General features: G+C 50.4%; 1 protein-coding gene across 2 annotated transcripts in view; it reads right to left on the bottom strand.

Annotated features, from left to right (window-relative positions):
* The window catches only part of grm8a (glutamate receptor, metabotropic 8a), a 93,516-nt gene that overhangs the window by 43,270 nt on the left and 37,208 nt on the right, over nt 1–13,038 (bottom strand). For both annotated transcript variants that reach the window (XM_086102767.1, XM_086102766.1), the window contains exon 3: nt 8,053–8,269. In XM_086102767.1, coding sequence (XP_085958893.1) covers nt 8,053–8,269 — 217 coding nt within the window. The remainder of the gene's footprint in view (nt 1–8,052; nt 8,270–13,038) is intronic.

The following is a 13,038-nucleotide window of genomic DNA, read 5'->3' as shown; positions in this document are numbered from 1 at the left end:
CTTGTTTTTTTTGTTTTGGGTTTTTTTTGGGGTGGGGTGGGGGGAGCTTCTCTGGCGGCATCTGACCGCAGCGTGGGTGGGAGAAGGAGAATAAAGTCGGTCGGAAGCAACGAGGAATAGTCCAACTACTGGCCCAAACTTTTTTCTCCTCCTGCACCCGCTGTGCCCCCCCCCCCACTTTTGCCTGCATTACCATGGCAACGTCGCAGCCAGATCTCCCCACACACACATTCAACGTAATGACTAAGTACATTATTTGTGATGGGACGAGGTGAGAAATCATAGCATGCGTAACGTGCCCCCCCCTCCCCCCCCCCCCCTCCCGTTTTACCCGCGGTCATTTCCGTTTTGGGCACTTTGGTCGGTCGAATCGATCAAGACGTACACTGGCAGCCTGCAAGTTGTGCAGAAAAGTTTCCATTGGTGAGCCGCAGAAACTTTTGACGGCGGGCGCCGAAAGTCGCTTGCGGCAGCAGACTTCGAGCCGCGGATAACGCTGCCGAGGTCCTGGATGCGTACGAGGGGTGGATGATGATGCATTTGTCAAAAAAATAAAGAAATAAATAAAATGGGAATCCAGTCAAGACAACGTGAGACGAATGAGGCCGCAAACGTAATGAAAAAGAACAAAAGAGACGAAAAGGAAGTGGGGGGTAGAGGACAATTTCCCCTTTGAATAATAACAGATACGCCGCAGAAAGAAAAATGGGTGGGAAGGCAACTTTCAAATCAGTTGACGTGAATAAATCACACCGCCGGTGTCAAAGTTTGGGGATAAGAAGCGGCGGGATGTTGCGCGCGACCGCTGTCATTTGTCAGGCGGAATGGCGGAGCGGCATAATTGGCTCTTTGGCGCCGCCGCTGCCGCCAACATCCATTTGAGCGCGGCCAGCGCGAGGGAGGAGCAAGACTCTCATGCTCGTCTTTCCCTTATGACGACGGTTACAATTTGCGAGGTTGACGGCAGCCACAACATTCGATCCGATGAGTGGTCGCAACCGATTTGGCGATTGGTCAACGGCCGTGTTCCGTTCGACAGATCAAAGAATTCGGTCGAATTTCCAGAACTTCGCCCTCGCGGTGAATAATTCGCAGCCGGACGAGATGGATGGAGAGATATCGATCCCTCGTCGCCCATCTCCCCCTTTGCGGCTTTCTCCGACATGGCTCGTTGTTAGCGTAACAACGCAATCGCTCCGCGCCAACGGAGTTGTAATCCCGGCCCGGCCACGCGGGCTAATCAGCCTCTTGCCAAGCCCGCCATCCATCAGCCGCGGCCTGTCGGCGCAGGGGTGCGCGTGAGCAATCTTTGGCAGGGAAAGACGATATGAGCTGGTGTCTATGGGAACGCACCCATGCGGGCATGGCCGGTTGATTTATTAGCAGCAGGACTGGGGTGTAAAGCTCGACAAATGGGAGCCTTACACGGGGGGGATGAGCCATTTCGCCAGATATAGACGCACCGCCGTCGACAGGCACGGGTTATCGAATGGACGCTCGCGTGCAAAACAACCACCGGGAAACGAGGGATTCGTCAGTTCGGATTCAGACCACGAGCCCACCAGAACAATGATCCATCCGCGCAAGGACTACCGTGGCGCACCGTGTTCGATGGAGAACTCGCCCGGCTATTCATTTCGGACAGATGAGGACTTTGACGGATTTGTGGTTGATTGATTCAAAATTAACGTGAGTACAGCGTTAAATACTTCACTAAAGTACCACAGAACTCAGTCTTACTCATGCTGCCTTTTAAGACCATACGCTAGCGTGCTTGCATGCTAGCGCGAATGCTACCGTATTGTTTAAGCGAGCGCACGTTTCACAATGCCTGCGTCCAACTATGCAGTGCGTGTTATGTATGTGTTAAAATACAGAAAGATCACCCGTCACTGACACTGCGCCTCGTCATGCGGTGCGTCGTACGCTCGTGAAAATACGGGAACGAGAATGATTTTTTTTTTCTGGCTAGCAAAGGAAACCGCTTCGCCCGGGCTAACCAATGATCACTTCGCCGAGAACAAAATCAATTCGGCGACTCAGCGGGGAATTCCGGTCGGTCATCATATCCGAGCCAGCTGATTGAAATCGGCCATTTGGGCGAGATGGGATGAAATTCGCAGAAGCGCCTAGCTAATAACGACCGTCTTTTAATGTCCTGCGGAGACGGCAATGCCATCCACAGAGGGGCCGTTAGCTCCTAATGGATATTGTTGGTGTCATCCAGCTGGGAGAGAGCGACCATAAGGCCGGCATCACCTCCATTCGAATAGAATCGTCCGTGTTAATGACCTCCGGATCACGGTTTGGTTCCCAATGAATCGCACGAGGGCCGCTTCGACAGGCCGAAGGCTACTCCGGACTCGTTCGCCGCACATGAGAGGAAAAAAATAAAATAAAAATGCGGCTTTTGAAAGAAGAGAGGTGTCAAGGATGAGCTGAGCGCGAGCAAAGCGCGTGGGCCTTCTTTTGTACGAGCGTTCCAAAGACAGCTTCACCTTGAGATGAATACCAAGGCCTCTTTAATTAGTTACGCACGGTTGGGTTGATGCTTGCAACAAACACCCACTCGCTCAACCCCCCCCCCTCCCCCCGTAAGCATGTCCGTAGCGCGTGACTCAGCATGCGCAGCTGACGGAAAGGCGAACATTTTCTAATGACGCTAATGAAGGACATGAAGCGATGGGTAGCTAAAGTGACCCTCGGGACAGCGTTGCGTCCGAGAGCATTTGCACATCCTCGAGAATGAAATGTGCGGCGGGATGAATTTCATCAAAGCACACATGATCATGGCGCCGAAATGTACAGAATCAAACATATTTCAGATCCAAGATTGGCAAGCTAGCTAAATCTGTTCCGTCACCAGCAACATTTCCCCAGTTCGGAAAAAAAAAATCGACCGTATTTTCCGCATGATAAGTACACCTTAACACATTCCATTTTCGCAAAAGTCAATATAATCCGACATGCCTAATATACGAATCAATATTCCGATTTCTTGGACTTCGTATTTTAAACGTTCTGGAAAGCGCTTTGTTAGAGCCGCGGCTGTTGTGAAAGATTGAAATAAATCAAGCTGTATCGTATTGTATTGTATTTCCCTTAGCGTAGCTCCATCTAATGGATGCATAACGCAAACGCAGCCGCTATTGTAGCTTCTATTCTATGCGCCTTAAAACGCGGTGCGTCGTATATCTGAAAACAGTTCTAACGTGGCCATTTTCATTGAAGGTGCGCCTTATACTCCAAAGCGCCTTACAATACGGTAATTAAAGACCATAGGGAGCAAATCGGTATTTTTGGGCTCGATTTTTTGCAAAAGAAACAACACGATTGGTCAACAGACAAAGGTGCTCTGACCTGAATTTTGGCAGGTGGTGCGCAGGTGTGTTTTTCCAGCACCCAGTTCAAAAGATATTTGCAGACAGGCCGGGCCAGACGCACGCTTTCACAGACCTTGAGGGTAAGGTGACATCTCCGATCGGCCCATTAGTCGCAGTGTGCGGTTGGGGGGCTGGGGGGGCGGGGGTGAGAAGACATCCCCCTGGAGTACCGACGACCTTGTCCTCGGGATCTTTCAATTACAAGACACTTCTTGATCTGAAATGTCTCTATTATCCCCGCGACATGAATCAAAAACTGCCTCTCGAGTCAAAGATTTGCTTCATCTCGCTCCCTTGAAGAAAAAAAATATTCATTGTGACAGAGAGAGGGGGAGGCTGCGGCCCAAAAAGCCAAAACTAAAAGAGGAGAAGCTCTTGCAAGTTGGCAGATGAGTTCGGAGCCCCGAGAGCGAATGAAATGAATCTGGACATAAATGATTCATTACGTTCTGTTTTTTTTTTTTTTGTTGGGAGGGGGGGGGTCTCGCCGATGACAGTTGGCCTTCGCCGGAGCCACAAGTGCGAGGTTTCTTCGGGGCCCAAAAAGTTGGTCTATGTGGGTCACGCATGAGTGAGGCGAGAGTCGTTCCCCGGCTTGCTTTAAAAGCGTTTCCGTTATTCGAAGCACATTTTAGCGTTCCGTCTACTTGACGCTGCGTAGCCAAGGTATGACGGTGCGCATACATCAATTTCCACAGGAGAGGGAGGGGCCCCCTCAAAGCTATTAGAGTCCCCCCCTCCACACCTCCCCCCTCCGTCTTTCGCTGAGCAATAAAATCAGTCGGCGACACGGCGGAAAAGCTGCGCTCGACCGCGGATTTGAACTCGCCAGCCGGAGATAAAGCCCTCCTGTTCCGTTCAAGCAATCCGACCGCATATCACCGCTTTGAAGTGCAACGCGACACGATGTCGACAGGCGACGCAACCGCCCGTCGGAACAGGACACAAAAGCGCCAATGGCGCCTTGGATGTACGAGCGCCTCAGAAGAAATAATGGCGCGTTTTTTCAGAGTCTCACACGGAGTTTTATCGTGGGGAGGAGTGGTGAGGAAAGCAAGGCACAAGCATCTAATCTACGGATGGTGACAGCAGGTTGGCTGCGATGTCGTAAAGATTGCCCCGAGAAGCTTAAATTCCGAGTGCGGCCAGAGAGCGCAGACCCTCTGCCAAGGCCGGCGCGTTTGTCAACCGCCAAATCAATCACGCCCGCGATACGTCTCGATCGCCACAAGCGGGGCCGAGTTTCATCTTCATTCAGATACTCTTCACTCCTCCGGAAAACTGAAAAATGGCCCCCACCCCTGTGCGTCATCGGATCAAATTTATGAGGACATGCATTTTGGATTCGAGCGGTCCTTCATCCGGTCCGACTCGCGCAAAATCCAAGTTAGCATATGGAGGAGGAAGCGCCGACAGCGATGATTCTACACGCAACAACAACAACGGGCAGACGTGCACCAACACGAGAATCCGGAATGCTCCAACATCAAGTCCAAAGCTATTTTTAGTCTCGCGCCTACAGCAGTCATTTTTTTTGTTGTATTTTTTTATACACGCAAAAAATTTTGCTGACTCTCGCGCGGACTGAAAAATTAGCTGCGGCAAACTTTTTCTCGGCGGCTCCTTCGGGGGGAAGCCGAGCACAGGCGCGCAAAAGTAGGACAGATCCCGCTCGAAACGCCGCTTCCGCCGCGCGCCTCCTGCAGATCGCCGCCGCCGCCGACGACCGCATTGGCGACGGCGGCCGTCCCATTCGTCCGCGGCGCGCTGCCGACATTAGCATGCAAACGCGCTCACGCGGGAGAGTAAACAACGGCGCGCCAATTAAAATGGATGCTCGCCATTAGGATGCGCGGAGCTTCAGAGGGCCGCAATCATCGCACTGCAATCACAAAATAATCACCGGGAAATTCCCGCGGCGGGAAAAAAGACAAGTACCCTTTTTCTCAAAACACGCACGTTTGTTTTCACAGTCCAGGGATGCCGAGCGTCAATACTACAGTTGCTGTTTTGAAAGGCTGCACGAAAAAGAATTTTGCACTCCAAGTAGGTCAAGAACATCAGAGTCACCCGGGTCAAAAATTATATTTGGCAAAAACAACGGTTTGGGATTGCCTGTGATGAACATTGGGCCCAGATCCAACGATTATTACCATGCCGGCGAGCAACATCATAATGGGATACTACAAGACCCCCCCCCCCCCCACAAAAATCCAAAACGGGTCACGGAGGCAGCAGCCAAATCAGGGGTGTCAAACATACGGCCCGCGGGCCGGAACTGGCTCTCGAGGAGGCTTGATCAGGCCCGCAGGACAATTTAAATGTGAAAAGAAATGCAAAAAAGACACGGAATGAATCATTTTAACAAAATGCAATTCATGGATTATCCGCTAGGGAGAAGACTGTTTTCTCTTGAGTTTGTCAAGTGCAGGCAGGGATTACATTTCGATTTTATTTGCACACGTGTAAATGGTTCCAAAGTTCCTTTCTTTAAAAATCTCGTTTCATCTTAAAATGCATGACGATATTTTTCGATAGCAATTAGTTTTGTGCCTTTGTACAATCAGTGGGAGCGGTTGCAATGGACATTCAAGGTGTTTCGCGAAATGTTTTATCAATGATATGTTCATGATTTCCAAATATTTTGGCGCTTCACGAAACAAAGGAAAGACATGATATTTTGGATATTTTTTGGCAGAGTATGGTATAATTTTCATGGTCCGGCCCACATGACATCTGCCGAGGCCGTATGAGTTTGACACCCCTGCGCTAAATGTTTGAACCTGGATCTGATCCCCGAGCCACTCTTGACATTTTCTCAACTGTGTTCACCTGGGCGGGGGGGTGTACACAAGTGACTGACTGCTGTCACAGCACGTCGCGCCCGAGTGCGCACCCCCCCCCCCCTAGAAGGGCAGGAGAGCACACTATCTGCTGACTCCTTCAACACACACACACACACCCACGCGCTGATGTGACACGCGGTAAACATCGATGTGCTGACTGCCGCAGCTCGCAGCCCCGAGGCGAGCCGGCTCCAAACATGCACACGAACGAGAGAGGAGCTCGCAAATGGACGCTCGCAGACCCGCACACACGGCTGTCGTGTACAAACACTCGGGGAGAGGGGGGGGACAGCCTTCACGTCTTTAGACCCATCAGTCAGCAAATATTTGCCCAAAGTGATGCTCTCCAATAAGACAAGGAAGCCCGGGCCGGTTTCTGATCCGTCAATATCACTTTCAGGAGCTGACGCGAGGCCCCTAGCGGCGCGTCGCACAAAACCCAAAAAACACAACAATGAAAAAAAACAGCCCGGCCATTTCTGTCCTGCCTTTTCAGGTGTCGCTCCCATTTACTCTCTGGCAATTTGCTGGCTCTCTTTCTCTCGCGCCACTCGTTCGCTTAATGCGGGCGTTGATGGCGAATTGACTCTTAACACGGCACACTTCATCGTACCCAGTCACCGCTAAGCTGCTTTTAAATAGCGGCGTGATCAAATATGACACAGCTGAACACACCGATATGGGGAAGGCGGGGAGGGCGGGGGCGGGGGGGCGCTTCGATACCGATGAAAGTGTCCTAGATCGCATTTGTTGACATCCGCGTCGATTTCCGATTACGCGGCTCCGAGATGAAAAGAGATACATTACAGCTCGCGAAAGAATACAACCGACCGCACATTGGGGGGCTTTTCCCGTCGTTTTTTTTTTTTTTTTTACTCATCTCTGAGACACGGCGCCACAAACAAATACGCAGTCGGCGACGGCTTCACGATCAATGTTGAAAAAGTGCAGCAATTCTATTTTCTGCATTCTGATCAAAGCTGCGCAAAGAGCCCTCTTTTACGCGTTGCATTAGAGCGCCACGTCGTCCGCCGTGAGTGAGTGCCAAGGAAGTCAAAGGAGGCTGGCGTCGCTGCTTTTGAGCGCATCTTAAGGGGATCTAGTCCAGAGGTTTGAAGCGGATCAAATTTCATGTGTCGGCAAAACAAAGTCAAGTCAAGTCAAGTCAACAGTATTTATAGAGCACTTTCAAACAGCCATCGCTGCATACAAAGTGCTGTACATGGAGCAATTTAACATGCACAATAAACAGTAAGACAAATCGGTAATAAAGGCGGTAGAAAGCACCAAACAGTAAAACCAAGAACAAATCTAAAACAAAGACAGAAAGACAAAGTGGCGTCGATTTATTTTTTCCCGGTCGTCGTAGAGGAATTTGATTGTCAGTCACGTGGTTTCAGTGGCTTCACAATTTTGAAACTGACAGTTTTCAGGGGGGTTTTTTTGTTTTTTTTTGGGGGGGGGGGGGTATTCGTCCAAATTTTGTAGGCTTATTAATTCATTCAGTACAAGCCAATTCTGGACCAAGTCTGAAAAGACGTTTAAAAACGTCTTTGGGAGTGAATGAGTTCACATTTCTTTTCACTTAACAGGGACTTTAAACTTTAATCCTCAAGAATGTCTCCTCTGTGATTCTTAAAGCTCCAAGTGGTGCGTTGAAGAGTTTTGGTTGAAAATCGACAACTTCAAACGGCATTTCGATCGCATCCTTTTTTTTTTTGTGTGACAACCCTTCAAGCTCCACAGCAAATATGTGTCGAGCAGATCAACTTTGACCCGGAACGCAAAAACCCTCACCCGACGGGACAATTGCGGTTCCCTACCGGTTTCTCGGGAGATCTGGACAAACGCCTCCACGCCGCTCTCGCCGTAGTTGCCCTCCGAGGCCAGCGTGGACACGTAGTTCCACTCCATGGCCGTCACGATGTCCATCATGGCCTGTGCCTGGTAGGAGTCCGGCGGCACCACGCGGGAGAAGAAGTCGTAGCGGGTGTTGTCGCTCAACTCGGGGGCCGTGGACGCGTAGCTGATCTGCGGGATCTGGAAAGAGAGAGAGAAACGAGGTCAGCTCAATCCGCTGCTATTTGGGCAAGGAGAAGCGGAAGTCGATCGCAGCGATTTTCTTTACGACGCCGACCCCGTTGGCTCGGACATGCGGCACGCCACTAGGTGGGTGAGCTGATTAGGGGATGTTCCTCTTCCTGCTCATTTGCCAGCCTGGCGCAAGCGGCGTGGCGGACAAGTCAAAACCTGGACCGCCACGATGAATGAAGACCTCGCGTACCTTTCCGGGCCCCCCAGGTGGTGAGTCTGCGACGGTGGAACCAGGACTGGCTGAGGCTATCGATTGACCTGGCACAGGATCGCCGCGCTTGGGCCGCCATGATCAGGGACGTCATGCGTGCCAAGGAAGAAGCCGGCTCAACCCGCCCAGGGTGAAGGCCATCGCAAACAAAAACAAAAACCAAACTGTGTTTTGCGTGCACGCAGCGCTTCCAGGCCGTGTTCTAGCCGCCGTGAACAAAAACAGACGACAGTTGTACTCGTGTCGTTTGTTGGGTAAAGTATGCAAATTTCGTCACAGGGCGCAGATGGCAAATAACCTCCCAAATGTGGTAAAACAACGCAGGTGCGCTCGAGTGCGTTAATGAGCATCTCGTCTGTTTCGCTCGTCCTCGCGCACTCTGTGCAAATAGACACATATCCATTTCAAAGGGGGAAATACAGGCGTGGCGGAAACGCGTCCGAGTGACCCGGGCAAACGCTCTGCTTTGATTTTTTTTTATGTTGCAGTGTTTTAGATTTGACAAAAAAACAACAACAACAACAACAAAAATAGGCCTGCGTTGGATTTCCCGGCGCAGAGTCGTGGCCGCAAACGGCGGCTAGCTCCCTGTGCCTGAGATTCAAAGAATTTAGTTGGAATTTTTCGCGGATGTCAAAAGAACCTCGGCCTCACACAGCCGACCGCAGCGGTTATCCGTTCCGAAGGAATTTCCAAAAACGTCGCACCGACAGTGCCAGAACGCGGCGCGGGATGGAAGCTAGCTTTAGCCTCCAAAGAGTTGGGCGTTAGCCGCGAAGAAATGAATGTTGCGCCACACTGAGAAATATCAGCCAACTGCACTCTTGTTGGCGACCCTTCAGACGAAAGCGACCTTTCGAAATGCCTTGTATCCAGGCCCGGCAAAATCAGTGTGTGTGTGTGTGTGTGTGTGTGTGTTTGGAAATTTCCGATCCCAAATTTGCTCTTTTAAAAAGGCAACGATCGACTCGCACGAGGAAGCGGTGTGACCTTACGAAAGCCAACCTTTATCTGTGTGACAATAAAATGCCGCGGCGCTCACGGCGGGCGTCCCGACGTGCGTGCGTTGCAATCATGGAGCCGTCGCGCGAGCGTGATTGATCGCCTCGGTCTGCTAGCTAATTGCATACATGCACGTGCTCACTTTACATTAAATACACATTAGGATTCACATTATTGACGCGCTGTTTTTGTTGAGGAGAGCAAAATCACATTCTTTAGTTTCATATCGAAGTTCGAAGCATCCGTCCTTTCCCATTAAATTCTTTTTTTTTTTTTAATAATTGGCATGAGCTCCGAGGAGGAGGAAAGCTGACTTGCTATTGCTTTTAATTGGCGGGAATGTGACTCGGCCAACGGACAGGCCGAGTCGGGTTCAGGGTCTAATTGGGAAGAGGGGACTGCCACGGAGCACTGCGGGGTGGGGGGGTGGCAAAGAATTCTGATGTGTCTCACCCGACGAGTCCTGGCTGGAATTTTCGCCACACGCTTTTGGATTGCATTTGTGTAAAATGAATCTCCATCCAACTACAGTGAAACTCCTCTCCAACGAAACATGGGCGAAAATACCCCTAGTGTGAAAAAAATCACACGCATTAACACCATTCCCACTTTCCTGCCCCCCCCCCCATACAACGAAAAAAACACCCTGAGTGTGTTTACATCTGAGATCAAATTTGCTACAGTGAAAAAAACCCTGTTGTGAAAAACTTTTTGCAGCAAACATGATTTCATTGTAGAGGAGTTTCACTGTCCGTACGAATCCCGTTTCATGAATAGAAACGGTTCCAAACTTTTAAAGCTACGACTGCTGCTGCAGTAAATTTGCAGCTAAATCAAGACAATGGACTGGCCAATACTGATCAATACCACACACACACACACACACACACACACACACACACACACACACACACACACACAAAAGTCATTCCCACCGCTGCGTATTTACGGGGCGCAACCACCCGATATTTCAAAAGCTCTTTACGCGGCAAACAATATTGTTGTTTACAGCTGCAGGTTTGAATCCAAAGAGAGGTCAAATTAAATCACGCGACTGTAGAACGTATCGATTCGCAGCTCGGGCGCGCAACGGCATTGACTTTGCACTTCCTCACGCCTGTTCGCTGCTTTTATTTGCCGCTAAACAACATTGGCGTTTCTTTTCATTCCGCTCGCTCGTGCCCCGCGATTGCACTCCACATCACTGCGCGGGATTAAAAAAATAATAATAATAAAAAATATTCCCCTTTTTACATCGACAGGCAAAGATGAGGGATGGAGAGGCGTGTGGGGGGGTGGGGGGGGGGGCTACATAACAGCATGAGTGGCTACCGTGAGCGGAAAACGAAACAAGAGGAAAACTTTTAATAGGAGCCAAAAAGACAATTTGAGAGTGAAGGGGGGCAAAGTCTCGAGGAAGCACACAGACAAAAGGAAGGGAACCCTCCCCCCCCAAAAAAAACTATGAGAAAGAAAGATATATGGGATGGAACGAGGGAGAGATCATTATTGTGAATGCCGAAATGGAGGCCAAGCAGTCAAAGATGGGAACGGGGAAATCAACTCAAGCAACAAAAACGAGGACAAAGAAGGAATAAGGACTGTTTTAACCGTTCCGTCGAGCAACTCATCGGTCTGGGTCAATTTGAATTTCAAGAGGAAGCTTATTAAAGGCCGCACTTATCTGGAAACAATTTACGGCTGAGGTGATGAATCTGCGCTTGGGAAAAAGGTCACGCGAAGGGAAATGAAGTTCAGCTCATCGTCGTGCTTGGGCCACACCATCGCACAACTTGCGGTGCCTTTAACAGGTGACGCAAGTGCCCCCCCCCCCCCCCACCCGTTCTATTAAGTTTCTCAACAGTGGCTCGGCTTCATTAAAGAGAGCAACACTGGCAACATGGCCGCTTCTCCCGAGCCGCTGGGGGACGGCGCCGTCAAGGCTTGTCGCAAAACCGCCTCGTTATCGGCGCCGCGTGCTCTCCGGGGAAGCGCCATCATTTTATTTTTAGGGGAGGAATGCACCGGGAAGCAATTTCGTTGCCCAATACGCCTCCTGATCGAGCAACGCGCCTCTTTGCGCACTATTTGAGTCACACGTTGACAAGCTACTTTTTTTTTTTTTTTTAAACCACCCGAGTTCCCAATGCTGTTTATCGTGGACGAAAGCCCGTCTCGGTTTTGCATCCCAACCTGCGGCGCGAGAGCGAGCAAAGCGTTTATTGCTTTCCAGACGGCAGATAAAACCCGCTCGGGTGGCTTACAAACCTCGTTGTGCATGAAGCAATATAGACCGCTGAAAAATAACCAACTAATTACATTTATGGAAGTCAAAGCCCACCTGGAGACCGAATGGAATTGAATGAATTGTCCCTGCCAGTCATGAATGCAACGGAGGGAGACGGAACTGGAAGCCTGACTGGTAGACACATGGCGGGCCAATTTTCAAAACATAAGGACGGCATAGAGGTGGGAAAGAAAACAAGTTCCAGACCATGCTTCTGTAAAGGGTGGGGGGGGGGGGGGGGGGCACAGTATGGGAGATGGAATTGTTTTAAAAAAAGTGAGCGACTAGCTTAACGCTAACACAATTTAGAACCCATTGAGGCTAGAAAACATGCGAGACGTACAGGCTAAGTTGCTAACAGCGTCCCTTCCTGAATTCGAAAAGCACCACCTTTTCATCCCTCCCCTGACCCAACGACAGCTATTTGGTTTCTGATTGGATGCCGAATCTATTTGGGGCAATTCCAATAGATCGTGGTGACTTTGAGCATTTCTGTTTGCATCCCGTGGTTTTGTTTCCCCACGCCGCTTTCACATCTCCAGCTTTCTCCGGCCTAATTTGCCCCCCCCCCCCCCCCGGCGGCTCAGGTTCTCCATCCCATCCTTTCAGTCGCTCAAATTGCTTTGGCTTCAGTTCGCACTTCTCCCTTTCATGTTTCACATTTCAGCAATCCCGCCGCGCTTTGGTTTTCTCACCACCGCCAAGATCATCGAGCTAAAAGCGGTGGCGGTGGCGCCGGCGGCCGCTTTTACCGACCCGTCCTCATCGCTCTCTGCCCCCCCCCCCCTCCGGGTAAAAGAAAAGGAGTCACGTGTTTCGCGAAGGCCAACTCATTTGCGCGGTTCCCGACGAGTGTTTTAATTAATAACCGCTGACATTTTCCCTCACAACACACGAAATGCCACTTTTGGCAATTATGATTCCGGCGTCATTCTGAGCTAACCTGTAGCCAGCTGGGTTTTTTTGTTTTATACCAGACAACCTTTTCCTGAGACAATCCCTTTGTGCTAATTTATCCGCCGCTGTAGCTCATATTGCGAATTAAAAAGTCATCTGATATTCCGTGGGAAATATTTGCTCGCCGCTAATCTAAAAACGTCCTGTGCATCAAACATGACCTCGTCACGCCGCCGCCGCTACATCCTCCACCCTTTTCATCTCCAACTCCCTTGCTCCCCCGCCATCGCTCTTCCTGCTTTTATTCCTCGCCTGGCT

This window comes from Hippocampus guttulatus, chromosome 22 (assembly GCF_054856545.1).
Source record: "Hippocampus guttulatus isolate MCC_2025c chromosome 22, RoL_Hgut_1.0, whole genome shotgun sequence".
Lineage (NCBI taxonomy): Eukaryota > Metazoa > Chordata > Actinopteri > Syngnathiformes > Syngnathidae > Hippocampus > Hippocampus guttulatus.
This window is presented reverse-complemented; position numbering and strand designations above follow the sequence as displayed.